Source organism: Oculina patagonica, chromosome 8, assembly GCF_052425735.1.
Source record: "Oculina patagonica isolate OP01 chromosome 8, crgOcupat, whole genome shotgun sequence".
Lineage (NCBI taxonomy): Eukaryota > Metazoa > Cnidaria > Anthozoa > Scleractinia > Oculinidae > Oculina > Oculina patagonica.
Window position 1 is genome coordinate 8,135,401 of NC_135765.1, and position 16,798 is coordinate 8,152,198.

Consider the following 16,798-nt stretch of genomic DNA (forward strand, 5'->3'; position numbering starts at 1 on the left):
AGTACAGTAAAAATCGTTTAGAAAAACAGTCACTTAAGGAACACTCAGTCGGAGGTTTGTTTAAGTCACAGTCTGCATGAGCCGTATTAGTGTGTAGAACATAATATCTGGAATTTTTTCAAGATTGCATTATTACTTTATGACATAATGGTCTCAATTTATAAATATATTTCGCACAATACAAATAAACGATTGAACTAGACGACTAGAAAATATAATTTTTTAACACTTAGCAAAGTGCAGCCTTTTCGCAATAATTAATAAAGGCGGGGTTTTACCTGAAGACCATTTTTCCAACGCTTTAGGTGGCTGACGCATTTCGGTATTTTCCAGCCCTTACACTTTGATGGAACAGTACTACAACTCTTTATCAGGTAACTACTATTGTCAAGAAAATGATCACAACTTGCTGACCAGTGATTAGGTATTTGCTTCATACCATTACTGTAATAGCAACTGATGAAGAATAGTAGTACTGACCCAAAGTATAAGGGCTGGAAAATACTGAAAACCATTTCAGCTGCGTTTCAAGAAATTCAGAAAAGCTTTACTTATCCCATATATCTTTGTTTGCAGTATTTTTGGGCGATGTTAAAGGATGTCTGGGAGGCGATAGTTTTTCTCAAAGGATTTGCAAAATTTAGACAAATAAGAAATATTGGAGATTAAATGTGACTTTAAAGTTAGAATTTGAAGTTAAAAATTGGTGAACGGACACCAAACAGTCCCCTGACAACCTGGACTGCTCTTGCGAGGGGGTCAACTGTTTGGTGGTGTTTCCATTTTTTTTCTTCAATCCCTTCTTTAAATCTCTTAAAATTTCATTCAAATTCAGGTAGAACCCTACCTTAAGTTTTGTTCTTGTGAGAAAATAACAGTAGTCAAAGGTTGCGTGATATAACCAAACATAGATTTTAATTCTCCCTCCCTTTCCCTCTCCTTAGCCTTTCACCCCCACCTGTCCCTCCCTTTCTACTCCCGTCCTTCCCCTCCCTCCCCTCTCCTACAGTCTTTTACTCCACCTGATCCCATCGAGCTATTTACTCCAATTACCTCCACCGTCACCAGCGTTTTGGGGGAGGGAAGGGTTGACAGTTACACATTAGTCCGAGGTCTGCATATGTAACGCAGTTTCTGTGAGCTCTAGAAGTCATCTTCTTTTTAACACACACGCCTAGGCAAGCTCCAGCTTAGGTTTGAAAATTTATATTGCGTTACAAATCTTCAACAAAATTGTTCTTGGGATGTTAATGGTCGTTAATGAGCTTGGAAATTGAAATATGATTTTACTAGAACAGATAAACAGTTTCAAACTGCGTAGCTAAAACGAAAATCGGTTTAATTTTGGCGCTAAGATGGCATAAAATGTATAAATTCGGGACCCAAACAGTGCTATTTGACCAAAATTAGATCGAGTTAGTTTTATTTGTAAGCTGGAAATTATTTCTTTGAACAACAGCTATAATTACAGTGCGGACACTCGAACCATGAACGCCAAAGCTTTATTTTCACTTTATTTGTACTTTTTGTCACTTATTTTGTTACTTTTTTTAGCACTAGCCAACCACAGTCGCGAATCGAGGCAACAGCGGAGACATTTTTCCACGTTATTTTCAAAGAGGCGCCATGATTTTGCACAACGGCGGAGACATTTTTCCATTTTTTTCCTCGTTTTTTTATCAATCACGGTCGGTTCACATCTTTAGCGGGATATTTTACCAGGGAAACTATAATGGCGGTTTATAATATTACTAGTTGTTTTCATTCAAGGACAAGAAACAAATGAAACGCAACATATTTATTTCAGTCGGCGGCAGACGTCAAACAGCATTAGAAACACAACGTAGCATTACACTAGTTAGGAAAACAACAACATATAATGACAAATTATCATCAGAGAAATGAGTTTATAGTGTGTAATACTACTAGTCACTCAGTACTGAGGATACAAGGGTTCGACATTTCCTCGCTTGTATTCTTCAATTATGGCTGGAAGTCTCCAATCCAATTCCTCATCTGCGGGAACTTTATTTTGCAAAGCCCTCTGTAACACCATTAGATCTCTATCCAATGCACCACGATCGACATACTTAGCCGGGTTCTGACATTTCAATCGCGGCCTCATTACGGCGAAGAAACTTGATTTCGCGCGCTGACGTGCGGCTAAAAATACATCGTTGTCATTCTTGGCTTTTCCATATTTCTGCTCTAGTTCCTTGAGGTCACGCTGTAAGGTTCGAATATCATTTTGTAACTCCGGGTGCTTATCTTTCAACTTTCATAAGTTCACATCGGTACATTGATGGTTTGTGCACCGAGCTTTGTTATGACCTGATTGGTGACATGTGGCACACACCTTCCCGCGTCGATCGTGAGCATTGGGTAATTCTTCAATTTCTTTTCGTTTTTTCTCCAGCTGTTGCTTAGCACTTTCTATTTGCACAACAAGTATTTGGAGGTTTTCTGTATGCTCGAGCGCTCTTCGGTCAAGGGAGCTGTGTGTTTTCATTTGTGTTGATTCTGATCTGTTGGAAAATCCGCCTCATAGACGGTGCTCTCTAAATTTTGGGACATCTTTAATCTTTTCGGTGCCGTTCCACTTCGTATCTCCTCCAGTTCGGCTTCCAACACACGCCTTTCGGCCAACAATAACTTGTCTGGAGACGGGAAGAAGGCATCGAGGTCTTCGGATTTCACATACGCTAGCGACCTTCTTGATCTAAACCCTCTAGTTTCAAATTGTGTTGATAGACGCTCCAGTTTTAGGCCTGGCGATAAAGACTTTAGCCACGAGTGAACCTAACGACATCTTCGTTCAACGAACATCAACATGTATGCACAGTCCCGTTTTCCCACCACGAGGTGCTATAAATAGCTCAAGAGATCTTTTCGAGATAAGCTGTCAATCATGTCACAAGTAACCGCAATTCCTAAAATAGGCAACTGAATTTGATGTATCTATTTTGGAAACAGCTTCGCCAATTGCTATTTCGGTCTCATTGATAGTGAGCAATGTATTTTTTCTGAGGTAACATTTTACCTGGTTGAAGCAAAACTCGCAGGTATTCAGATGCGGCGAGTACGAAGGCTGAAACAAAAGATTGATACTATGTTCTTGCAAGATATCCCTCAGCAACGGTTCGACTTGGTGTCCGTGGTGAAATCCACAGTTATCCATTATTATACAGTCACCGAGTTCCAGAATTGGTGAGCCATCTGCTCTTTCCACTGCTAAAGCCTCATCGAAAAAGTTCAGCATTTCCATTCCATTAGAAGCGCCCCGTAAAATCTTGTAGTAATCAACTCCTTGTATCGAGTGAAGCAGGTTTAGCGTGTAGTTTGCGTTCGAGGCGTAGCGCTGGAATTCAATGGCAGGCTGGCCGATATATGAACTATCGTATACACGATTTTCTGAAGTAATTTTGACACCGGACTCATCGAAAAAGTGAAGTGTAGTACAGTCTAGTTGCGCAATTTGATCAAGAAAATGATCTTTATAGATGATGTTTACGTCTGACAATGACTCTGTCGGTACTTGCGTAAGTTTTTTCTTCGTCATAAAACAATCCTCCCGAATGCACTTTTTTATTGCACTTTGAGATGGCAAAAGATGAGGTGGCGAAACTCCATCCAGCAATAAGCGCTGTTGAAGTTCAGATGTGTATGAGCTGGGCTTACATAATTTCTCGGATTCAATATAATCGACAACGTCTTGTGTAACAACATTGCTAGTCGCTAATTTTCGCGTCGGAGGAAGAGACGTGTTGTTGTCCGGATGCTACTAAAAGTGGTAACGGGGAGCGGGGAACCGGGAACGACCGGGAACGACCGGGAACCGGGAACCGGAGTCTGGGAACGAGTGTACAGCGGTAATCCGTAAAAGAATTCAAAATGGCGGACGAAAACACAGAAAAGGGACTGGGAACTAGTGTTAAAATTCGATTGTCGGAGCAAATCGACTTTTCGTGTGCTTTTGTTCGCTATAAAGGACTCACGAAGGTGCTGTTTAGGCGGAATTTTGGGACGAGTTGCAAGGTAGGTGAAGAATCATTAATATTTTCCTGGAGTTGTAAATATTTTTCCCCGATTGTTACATCCATAAAGTTTCATCGTGTGCAATCTGGGCAAGGTAGACAACCTGGATTTTTGGTAGGCCTTTTTTAAAAGTTCGATGATCATGACGCAGCAATACTACGCGTACCAAATCAACTGTTCCACGAACAACCAAAATTTCTTTATAGGCAGTCAGTTCTTTTCTTTTCCTGGGCTAAGCTCTGTTCATGTGATACATCGTGGCGCACTGAGTATAAATTGCGCCGACGAAATGCCCGAAGGCCATTACGAAAATAATCGAATGTGGAATTTTCCATTCTGGTGGATTAACCGAACTTCCATCCGCCGTGCATCTAAAATGCATGCTGATATCAGCTGCTGTTATTAAGCAACAATAATTACGAAAATTGCAGAAAATTTGTTTGAGTATTTATTTCATGATAACGGAAATAGAGAACTTCTGTCACAAGGTTGTAAACCTCATGTCAGCAGGACATGCACCTGTGTATAAGAAATTCTTTAGACAGTTTGCCAATTTATACTATGGCAAGTGCAATTGTGAACCACATTGAATCTTAAAGAATGCTTAGTTAACACAAAGTTCAAGCACAATTCCTCACTTGGAAATCACCAATTTGCTTGTTGAAATACTTTTACAATGTCAATTTTTACCTTGTGGCCAGTAATAGAAAAGACAAAACTCCAAATGAGTCCATGCATTAATTTCTGAAAATTTCTAACACCCCTCCCCAAACCACCAGTCGCTAATGCTATAATTGATTATGGAAACCAAGGTAAGTTCAGGCTTGATGGGCCACTGGGCTCACACTCAGACTTAACCAACAGCTGTGAGTCTGTAACCCCTATTGCAATCACGATACACATGTACGTCTCTCAACAGATTGTGTCTTTTGCGTGCTTCATCATTGGTTTTCAAACATGGCATAGTATCTTGGACTTTGCATGAAGATTTGTTCCGTTTATGTAAAGAAAATAACTATTTGGTGATGGCTGTTCACCAGTTTATTGTATGCTGTTATATTTCAGCACACTGATCATAGCTGTATTTTATTTTTGCAGATCTGGCAGTTGACTAAAGGACAGACAACAAATAAAGACTAGTGTTTACCTACTGTAAAATGAAGATAAATTTAAAATTCTTTTCTTCTCATTCTATCTGCTGATCATTTTGTGTTTTGTACAAGTGACTGGGAGATGATCTTTCCAGCCCACACCTCTTGACAGCCTCCTGCAAAGCTCAGTGTGTTGCATTACGGTATATTTCTGTGTCATAGTTTATTTTGGTGAATCTGTAAATGAATTCCAAACACTATGTGTTTTGTACAAATTATCGGTAGGACAGCACAACACATCATTTGTAAGCAGTTTGTTATTTATGGCATGCAACCAGTTTTATTTTTTTCGCAATGATATGAATTAAGAATGAATGCATGCAGTTGGGGAATGACATATACAGAAAATTAATATTCACAACATTACAAGGTTGTCTTTATTTCAATGTCCATCCTAACACTCGGCGGATGTTGCAAAAAGGTAAATCAGTGTAATTATACACCCCTGGAGAACTACAAGTATAATTTACAGTACAGCATTAATAGCACATGTTAAATTTAAATATTTTTTTTTCCTTTTATGCAATACCATGTGTACGAAGAAAAAGTGATTTTCAGGGACAATGATGTACACTGTATTATACTGAATAGCATTTTGGAAATGCTACAAATATTCAGTGTTGCCTACAAAAATTGTTTGGTTCAAAAGCAAAATAAAAGTCATATATTACTATCTAACGACCTACAAATGCCATAAAAAAGAATTGTTTTTAAGTCAACAGATAGATGTACTTGGGAACTTTGTTAACGAGAGTGGGACAATACATAAATATGACTAGCACGCAACAATTTACGAACGTATGATCGATCGGATAACCAACCAAGCCAATATATATCTGCTAATGTTACGCAACACGTAGGTTCCATCCTGTCAAATGAAACCAATCCCGCAACTGCAGTGGAAAATACAGCATATTACGACTTACTATTCGACTGCATTTCAATAAAACATAATTTGATTTTCGAAATGAGGTATTTCGAAGCTATTGATCAGCGTGCAGGCTCCTTGCTCCCACAGCCGTCCTTTGCGTTGCGTTGTGTGTAAATGTGGATTCGAACACTGGCCTTGTTGGAAGATTCCTTCTAGAAGAAATAAACATTCGAATTCTTCTTATACATATACACCTCGGCACGTCCACAAGTTCGCAAATGTCTGCGTTCGTCCGCCACGATCGGTGAACCAAAAGGCGGCTTCGGACCTTCCCATTGGCTGAAAGGCCAGATGGCCCTGTCCTAATATATTGGGATAATCTGGACTGGTAACACTAAGCATTTACCTTTATCGGTAGCTACATTTTACTCCGTTTCTGTGTTTTTCGTCCGCCATTTTGAACTCTTATACGGATTATCGCTGTACACTCGTTCCCGGTTCCCGGTTCCCGGTCGTTTCTGGTTCCCCGTTACCACTTTTAGTAGCATCCTTTGTTGTCCTCATAGTTTTTAACAACTTTGTTTACATAGCCAATACTAACTCGAGCTGTGCCTAAAATTTGTCTTTGGGAAAATCCCTGGTGGTGGAGATCAAGAATTCTCTCTCGATAAATATTTGGTAAAGCGCTTCCATTGTCGTAGATGCCTTGTTGCTGATTAATCCTGAGATTACACTGACCTAATTATTTCAAAACAAATAATAGAAAATCATGTTTTCGTTCCCCGAAAGAGTTTAAATTCGACAAAAGTCTCTAAAAATGCTAGTATAATTTGCTGGAGCGTAGGCCATTTCGCGGTGAACTGAAAACCCAAGTCTGATTTCAGTGAGAGCAAATGAATTCCCGCCAAAAAAACCGCTAGCGTTTTTTGGAATACATGTATAACCGCGCACCGAAAGCATCTCAAACGTTGGGTGGAACGATAAAAACACGGAAAAATGGAGAAAAATGTCTGTGCCATTGCTTCGGTTCAAGGATGTGATTGGTTAGTTCTTGAATAATGTAAAAAAATAACTACAAAATAAGTGAAAATAAAGTGAAAATAAAGTACAAATAAAGTGAAAATAATGCCATAGCGTTCGTGGTTCGAGTGTCCGCACTGTAATTCGAAATTTTCGTTGGAATGATTATCCTAATTCACGAAACAACAAATTTAATTTCAATTTGGTGACCAAAGACTGTTGAATTTCGATTGAATTCCCCCCAAAATAGACGCAGTAAATTTCCAAGAGCTTGCACATCAAAGTAAAATAGGTTTTAAGATGGCTAGCCTTGATTATTCAGTAAAAAGTCATATTTTTCTTCAATCGTTTGAAGCTACATGGTTTTCTCACGCTGTGTCACGTTTCGATGACTCTGCCTCAACTCGGTAAAAGGGCTGTGAATTCCGCATGTAAAGGCGGGCTATGTTTCATCCCTTCTAGCCGGGTGACTCGGTTAGCCGGGGCGCCCTCCCTCCATGTAAACAGGCCCTAAGGTCTTGGTATGGGAATTCAAAATTAAGGCAAATTTCCGTTATTCTCTAATTGCTTGGCACACTAGTATGCGTACAAACGAAAAACCCAGAAAAAGGATACTGAAACGGTCAGGAGATGTATGTAAACAATTGAATAGCCCAATTTCGATATATTAAAATTCAGCCTAAAACAATAGACCTCGGGACGAGGCTCCGGGGACTAAACTATAGAGTTTGTGGGGTTTATTCCCCGGAGCCTCGTAGTGATGTCTATTGTTTTAGGCCGAATTTTAAAATATCGAAATTGGGCTATTGAATGAAAATGCCGAAAATCCGAAAACAGCATTTTGAAGCATCTAAATTTCATTTTTTTTTTTTTTTGGGGGGGGGGGGGGGCATGCCCTCAGACCTCGCGCCTTTGCCGTTCGAAAAGTACCCTGCTGCCTATTGAAAGCCCTGATTTACACTTGATGATAACACCTTGATGTTATACACCTTGCAGTATTAACGTACTAACAAACTTGATAACAAACCCCATGTCGTACTAAGGATTTTTGCTGATCAACATAGCAAATAAGTTCACAATGGTTTGTTCCCATGGTTTGTTTTTTACTGTACAGAGGGCCTGTATACCGTATTGAAAAATTCAGAACGAACCGACGTCGGCCCGCTACCGTGATATCATGTTGAAAAAATTAGCTCGTTCGAAACCGTAGCAAAATCGTTAGAGACAGACAAGATACAGCCGTTTACTGGCAGTCTTAGAAAATGCTGAGCCAAAATAAAGTTTTAAAATTCCCTTTATCAATATGGTTCTTATCTTTTTATTCAGTTCTATGAACTGCTTTTATGCAGAACTGTCCAACAAAGATTTCAATTTCCTTAAAGTTTTGGGACAAAAGGATATTGAGAAAATATTTCGTGCAGAATGTAATTTGATTAAGCGAATGTTTTCACGTCTATAAATACTTCAAGCAGTTGAATGAAAAACCGTTTTGTTTTCATCAATGAGAACCACTTTCAAAAAGTTAATGCGTAAAAAATAACAATCAGATCAGAATAATTATCAATGCAAGGTTTCAATATTATACTTCTTTGTTGCAAGTTCAAATGTATGCAAATTTCGTGTGAAATGTAATTTGATTCCACTGTCTTGTTTCCCATGTTCATGAATGGTGAAAGCAAACTCTTTCTTAAGATTGTTGTATTTTTCGTTAATAAAACCCATTGGTCTGTTTTGTTTTCCTGATCATGTTTGCCTGTGATTTTTACAAGACATTTGGTCTTTTTTCGGAACTTTAAGTTTTGCCAAAATTCCTATTTTGAACACGGATGTCCCTCAATTTCTCATCAAAAGATGTAGATTTCACCGCATTGCGCTTCACTGCAATACGGCAATACGTTTACAATTCGACTCATCAGACTTTAGACACGGATGTCTTTCAGTATTTTTGCGGCATTTTTCCATTATTTTATTTATTTTTTGTTAAAGTTTAGGGTAAAGTGAAACGAAAGTAGACGGCCAAAGTTTGGCAAGTAGCCAGCTGTTTCGGCCGGCTGCCTAATCAAGTTCCACTCGTATTCTGCCATGTCGCGTCATCCCTCTACGGGAAATTAATTTTCCCGATTCCAAAACTAAACTCAAAACGCTTGAATGACGAGCCAAAAAATAATTCATTTCTCGATTAAAAGATCGGAATATCCGGAAAATAACAGTACTAGCTCCTCGTCAATTAAAACTTTCTTCGCAAGAGTTACATAATAGTCAGGAATAAAATCTTAAAAACACAATTTCAAACTATTCAAAACCAGATTAACGTGCGTCACATGTCAGGCAAAATGTTTCAGATGAATATTTTTATCAAAAATGAGACCAAGCAACCTTTTGAAATCAAAGACTTTCAAAGCCATGACATGCATTCAGGCCGTGATAAAATTTAATTAAAATAAAATTCAATTGGTATTTAATTATAATTATTCGAAGTTTTCATTTTGAAGTCATCTTTTCATTCGATAGCTTTACCGATCTCGTAAAAAAAATTCCATTCAAGTTCACACCAACACTGTACATTGCCAATTGCTGACGTCTTGAGAAGTGCCTTACTAACGTCACCAGGCAAATCTAAAATATGATCAAAACATGTTGTTCAAACATTCTACTCTTTGTGACAGGCGACTTTGACGCCCAACTGTCCGGAAATGAAAATCGACACACTTCCTGCTAAATTTATAAAAAATAGTTTTAAAGTGGAGTCCGCCTCAAAAAAATGTACCGCCAGATCACACTATACTATTTGTAGAAACCAGCAAAGCGTCTAGTTTCAAAGTTTCCCACAAAAACATTGCGTGACATGAATGACGTTACCCCTTTTATTCACAAGAATAGCTTCAACTTGTCAAAGCAACTACAGTTTCACAATGGTGATTATTAGTACTTTACCCCTTAAGCTTTTTTCTCTGTCCTCCCGCCGAAGCAAAGAAGAGAACCAGATTGCAGATTAGCCCAAAAGTCGACCCAGTGTGCCTACAACGATTTACTGTCAAAACTGAAATGAAACCGATTGGCCCAGGCTATCTCCGTCGTTTTTGGCCGGCAGGAGACTATCGTCTAGGACGACCAAAGGGTAAATTATAAATCGGCCACGCCCGATTAATAATTCCATATGATATCATGATGATTATATTCACGATTGTTTGTTAAATTCACATTTCCGAAGAATGTTTCTTGTTTTACACTGGTAATTGGTCTACATACCTTTTACAGAAAAAAGTTATACCCGTGAGCACCAGCCAAAAAGGCAAAAATACCGCCTTAACAGCCAAGTAAATCACGTGAAATTATGCACAGTAAGGAATGGTGTTAAGTTCCCTTGTATCACTTCGTTCACCACCGTCATGTAAATATAGCTGGCCTTCTATAAGGAGAAGCCACGAGCCAAGCGGCCCACGCTGCCGGAGCTTATCCCGGTTTCCGTAGCATTAAGCGGCTGGGAATATTTCTACTCCCCCCTGAATGGTATGCTAGTCCATTCGATCCGGAGTCCGGCGCTCTAACCATTAGGCCACCGCGCCTCGCCTGGCCTTCTATGACCATGTAAAAAGATTCTTAACTATAACATGTTTATTTTATGTATGCGGCTTCCCAACTTTTAATGAATAAAGATTTGTTCCCTTAAATCACTGTTTTTACGAGTTGTTGATTAACAAAATAGACAACTACATTGTTATCGAGTAGAATTTCGAAAAAAAACCCAGGAAATTTATTATTTGTCTTAAAACAAAAGACGGGTCAAACAGCAGGGATAAAATCGTGCAATGTTCACACGGGGAGGACATGAGACAGGGACATCTAGCGAGGACTTGTAGCAGCAACAAAATCATTATATGTACACACACAATAAAATAGAGCGGGAAATGTCCAAGCTATACATGCTGCAGTACATAGTGTGTTTTTGTCGCTGCTACATGAACCTGCCAACTGTCCCTACAGAATGTCCTTGCTACATGCCCTTGAAACATGTTCACTCGTGTTTCAACCACCTTAAATCAAAATTTTCTAACTCTTTTTGCATGGAACAAGTTCAGAGTTTGCGCGATTCAAAGTATATCAGGTTATACTATAAATCGCGCGAAAATATCAAATTATCGAGATTAAAACTCTAGCACTATTCAGGATGTTTGCCGTATAAGCCGAGTTTAATGGCCTAGCCAATGAAATAAGAAAAAAGCTAGATGAGACAGGATAGAAACTAGAAGTGAATTGATTTCAGACTCAAACAAACAACTAACACAAAATGGAAGCCAATTTATATAAAACATAGCAAAGAGTCTGTCATTGCTTCTCAAGCGTTAACCTTCATTTCATGAAGAATATAAAGAAGCCAAAAACATATATTATAATATTTATGTTAGGAAACATTCCGGTTTTTTGAGCGGCTCTTGCTTTCTTACTAGCGGCTCATGCGGCTATACGGATCTTGCTATCTAAATTTGTTCTCAAATTAATTTCCGTCGTCTTTTAAGCAGCATAATACACAGGCTTTTTTATCTGTTGGACAACTGGGCATGCTCTAAATTTATCTTCTTTTTTTCAGGAATTGTAATTTGTTTTCACGGGTGGTCCCGATATATTTGCAAAATCTCCATTTTCTCTCCATTTCTAAGTTTTAATTAAAACCAAAAATAAATTCCAGTGAACACGCAGTAAGAAATGTTTTTGTGTTTACTACCTGACTGCGTTTACTTCGTCGCTGAAAATACATGCGTTAAATTAAAACGCTTTCCTTTTTAGGCGAGGACGTAGTCTCGAGCCTAATGTTATCATGTTAGTATAAAGCGATTTTGGATTCTTCGTGTTAAGATGTGATGATTCGAACCGAAGAGGACTGGTAACTAAGACCATGGTTTGAGATCTGTTGGCGTCCGCCATCTTGGAGTGTTCGGTCGAGCATGTGAGAATTTTTCGCAGCCAGAAGCCTTGACTCGATTAGTAGCTGATATTTTTTTCGCTCACTTGCAAACTTTTTGTGATATCAAAGTACACAAAAACGTTATCGACACACCTATAAGTCGAGGGACTAAACTATTTGTGATTTGAACTACTGCCTGGCGACATTGTAGCCTGAGCTTTAACTGAAGACGAGAAGTGCAGAAGACGTACTGGGACAACTGCAGCTGAGGTGAGCTATCTAAAGTTTATTTTGCTTGTACTTTATTGAATACCGTAGTGTTGGAATAACATAATCGTCAAAGTATTTATTGAATCGAAATAACGATTTTAAAAGTGAAATATCTGCCAGATGTTGTTATTTTTAATTTGATAAAATTTATAGATCAGAAAGCTCATTCGCGATCCCTTCTGTCGACAGAACGTTTTCACTCTTACTACTAGGTCAGATTTCAACATTGATTTTAATAGTGGTGTACAAAGCAGCAGTAAATCTATATTAACAAATGATTGTAAAATATGGATACAAACAAATTTCAGGCTTTACCACTGATAACAGAACTACAATTGATCATATATTTATACAAGAGTCCAAACTGGTGCTCTAGAGACACACCTCAGTGACCTTAAAGCTGTGTGGTTAACAACCAAAAAAGAGTATATACATTTATTTTTGTAGGCTATGATAACTAGTAAATGATTTACTTAAAGCCTGGTTTCCATATGATCGCAGACGATCGCAAAGGATCGCAGAATTGTAGGTTCTGCGATCTGCGATCATATGGAAACACACTTTTGCGATCGTCTGCGATCGATCGCACACGATCGCAGAAAATAGAACCAAGTTCTATTCCCTGCGATCGTCTGCGATCGTGTGCGATCGCCTGCGATCGTCTGCGATCGTTGCGATCATATGGAAACACAATTGCGATCGACTGCGATCAATTGCGATCGAAATTTATCCCATAATATTGATAATCGATCCCATCATTCAACACTTCTGCGATCGTCTGCGATCTTTTGCGATCATATGGAAACAGTTCGCTCTTCGATCTTTGCGATCACACGGTTCAGTAATTTTCTGTGATTTTGCGATCGTCTGCGATCCACTGCGATCGTCTACGATCATATGGAAACCAGGCTTAAGAAAGATATAATGTACATGTAGAAAGATGTGTTTCAGAAAAAAGAAAAATTTAAATGAATTAAGTAACTACTTATGTTGCATTAAATTGTTGAAGTTAATCAGTCTTGGTGTCTAAACAAATATGTGTTAATCAATTATTATTTTTTTTCAACTATTGATTCTTTCTTTCATTATGTTTACAGAACAGAAATAAAAACAACAACAACAGAAAACATCCAAGATACAGTTTTCAAAGAATCCACTGATTGCTGTGCTTTGTCCTAATTGCTTCAATATGTTTAATCTGCACTTTGTCAAGAAGCACCATGAATGTGTGAATGTAGCTATTGCATTGGAACTGGTTATTGGCCTCTATTCTGCCTCTATGCAATATGTACATAATAAAAAGCCCAATCCTCACTATGAATGACAGATATATTTTAAGCAAAACACAGCGAAAACCATGTAGCAATAACACCAAAGTTAAAAAATGGTGTAAAACATCTCTGGATTTACTACTGAAAGACCCTCAATACAAATTCATCACTGGCAAACCACTGTATCAACTCTACTTCCTAGTCTCCACTTGTACTGTATCAAAATTTTGGACTTATTGGACTTGCTTGCATCACAGATGGTACAGATAGTGCAAACAACTATCAGCCCCATTTAAATTTAACAAGAGTCAATCAAGATATTATATCAACTTTTCTTCCTGGAAACTTGTACTTCCTTGCACTGTGTTTTACCTGTAAATGCTATTAAGTGTTTGGACCTACTGGACAAAGGGTACGTTACAGATTGTACAGTCAGTGCAACTGTCAGCTATATTTAAACAAGAGGCAATCTAGAACATTATTGCAAGACAATATTTTTATGCCAAACTCGTGGAAGTTTCCTTGCTGTCTAGTACAGTTACAAAATATGTTGCATTCCATTGTCAAAAGTTGTGATAAAAGACATCATATTAGAATTGTACAAATTAAATTGTTAATTTTGTGATCAAAGCAGCTTATTATTTGCCTTTAATTAATTAACGTTGGTTACAAACTAACCATACCTTGGAATGCACAACTAAAAACACCACTGGAAAACAACGTGCTGTATTTTAAAATTCTATTTACCTGACAAACCCATTTTCCCTCCTTTATAGCAAATGACTCAGTGTCTCAACTTTCGACTTAGAGCGAGGAGCCCAAAAAGGTGACCACTTTTAATGTATTCATATTCTTTCTTGCAGGTTTTATCCAATCAGAAGCTCGTCACAGCTTCTCATTGGAAAACAGCTGCATGAAAGAATGTGAATTAATAAAAAGTGGTCACAAATGTGGGCTCCTTGCTGTAAATTACACTTTAATCAACGATATCAATTTCGGCGTTCAATTACTTGGATATCTTTTGGACTCACAATTTTACTCAATAGACATTTTTGGCTTTGACAGTGTAAATTGCCATTTCAAACCACATGATGCTGCCCAGAGAACTTAGTTTTTTTAAAACAAGTAAAAAAAAAAACTAAAACTATCTGAATACCAAGACCATTTGTTTGAATTTGAAAGAAGTGATTCTCAAGAGTGATGCCACATAGTCTGAAAAGGGACAACAAACAAACAAAGCCCAAAAGGCCTATTCTCAGTTCTTTGTCTGGAATTTTTAACATACTGACTTGCTTAACTGGAACGTCCTCGCCTTAGTATGCATTGCATACCGGTTATTAAACCTCCGACTCTTTCGACTGAAACGCAAAAATAGTGAAAAGCTGTGCCATGTTTATAATTGAACAGAGAACATGGAAGGGTTCAATACAGCAATACTTCAAGTGTCCTCGGCTATTGTTTCTTATGTGGCAATGTGACATCTGTTGGCTCTTGAAGCAAAGATCTCTTTTGCCTAACGGTTGGAAACCAGAACAACAAATAAGTATAAGACGATAGTGTTTACAAACAGCGAAATATTGTTAAGTAAATAAAATTGAAATTTGGTTCGCTGAAACACGGAGCCGGAATAAAGAAATACGAAGAAAAAAGAAGTGTTTCTGAAAGATAACATGACATAATTTAAAGGTTGAAAGGTTCGAGTGAAAATCATGGAACGGTATGTTTTCCGTGCAAGTACTGTAACATGATGTCAACACTTATCACGTACATTACTTATTGATTAGTTTTCAATTAACCTAAAAAAAATCGGCGGCTTTTAACATCACAGATAGAATAACACGAATGTTCCAGCTGTCCATGCACTAAACAGATAGACTTGATTTCAGCAGTATTTTGGTATTATCTTGTGGTTTCTGTCCAGTTATCTGAAGTACGTGTTTCATGAGGTAGGTGCTGTTAAAGCTGGTGTATGGGTGCGTTTCGTTTATGAAATTTCCGAGTGGTAGAATGTTTGATTGAAACTTCGGCTTTCGTAAGTGGATTTATCATACTAAAAATGTTATAAAAATTTTCTTCGTTAAATCAAGCACGGCTGAAAAACAGCAATTGTATAACAACTTATATGGCACCCTTTTCGAGAAAAATAATAGATGTTTACAATCTTCTCAAATACGTTAAAAGGCGTTAAAAACGACTAAGGTGCCCGAGGGACAGTTCTTTACAAAGGTGGTGTTAGTGGCCTTTTTGAAAAATACTGTAGATTACGCTCACTTCTTGCATGTTGCGAGAATAAACTACAGTCCGCTTTTTGAGTTCAGCATTAGTTTTCTTATTTACAGGGGTTTTCGGTTCACCCGAAAGCGATGACCATTGTCAAGGCTTAAAATCATCACAACTTTGCAGATAATTATCAGGAAACAACACCTTCTGTACAAAACAAACAGCAAAGTCAATTAAGTTGTTTAGAAAAACAACTCAGTCTTATGATCATTGAGTTCGAATCACGCCAACAGCGAGATTATGAAGACAGGCCCTACTGCAAAGCTTGACGGATAAAGTTAAAACTTTAAAACTTCATAAAATGTGGCAGTATTTCGCAATCGAGCTAAAAAGTAGATACAGCAGAGAAAGTATCTTCAGAAAGAAAGCCTGCAGTATCTCTAAGATTTCATAAATAATTAACTACTGTGTGATCTTCCCAACTGCCGACGCGGTCTCCTTGTTTTGCCGCCATTTCGAAAGATGCGAAGCGCTGCCCCGACCTGTCTAGCAGACGTGTATAAAACCATCAGAAAGAACGGAAAAGGCATCTTGGTACATTTAAGTTATAATTCAGGGTTGATATTAAATGAGGCAAATATTGTAAACATGGATTTCCCTATAGCGACACCTCGCTACATCCAACAGAAACTATTCATTTTAACCTCTACCTTAATAAATAAAATATTTCTTTTTCTATTCAGAAAGAGTAACCTGTCAGTGACCTAATTTAGCACAAATGGCTCCAAAAAAGATGCTTGTTTTCGTCGAAGTGTTTATGGTGTCTTTAATGTTCCGTGACACTGCCACCCAGCAATGTGGAAGCGACACTTACTCCATGTTTCAAATGATGCTCAAGGGCCACACTTTTAGGACGTTTCAAGCCCGGCCAATGTCTCTCGACTGCAGAGAGGCATGCACCTCTGACGTCAGATGTCAAAGTTATAACTACGTCTTTTTTAAAGACATATGCGAGTTGAACAACAGAACTAAGGAGGCCAGGCCAGAGGACTTTGTC

General features: G+C 38.2%; 2 protein-coding genes and 1 long non-coding RNA gene across 3 annotated transcripts in view; all 3 read left to right on the forward strand.

Moving 5' to 3' along the window:
• The window catches only part of LOC144662569 (lactadherin-like), a 111,247-nt gene that overhangs the window by 19,740 nt on the left and 74,709 nt on the right, over window positions 1–16,798 (forward strand). The window lies entirely within an intron of this gene.
• Window positions 3,789–5,229, forward strand: LOC144663832 (uncharacterized). The gene is made up of 2 exons (XR_013572678.1): window positions 3,789–4,035; window positions 5,134–5,229. It is a non-coding gene; the product is annotated as an uncharacterized LOC144663832 (long non-coding RNA).
• LOC144662661 (uncharacterized) overlaps window positions 15,359–16,798 on the forward strand; it is a 3,135-nt gene continuing 1,695 nt past the window's right edge. Inside the window, exons 1-2 of the mRNA XM_078523522.1 lie at window positions 15,359–15,467; window positions 16,485–16,798. The exon at window positions 16,485–16,798 is cut by the window's right edge and continues 43 nt beyond it. Of these exons, the coding sequence (XP_078379648.1) occupies window positions 16,520–16,798 (279 nt within the window). The 5' untranslated portion in view covers window positions 15,359–15,467; window positions 16,485–16,519. The remainder of the gene's footprint in view (window positions 15,468–16,484) is intronic.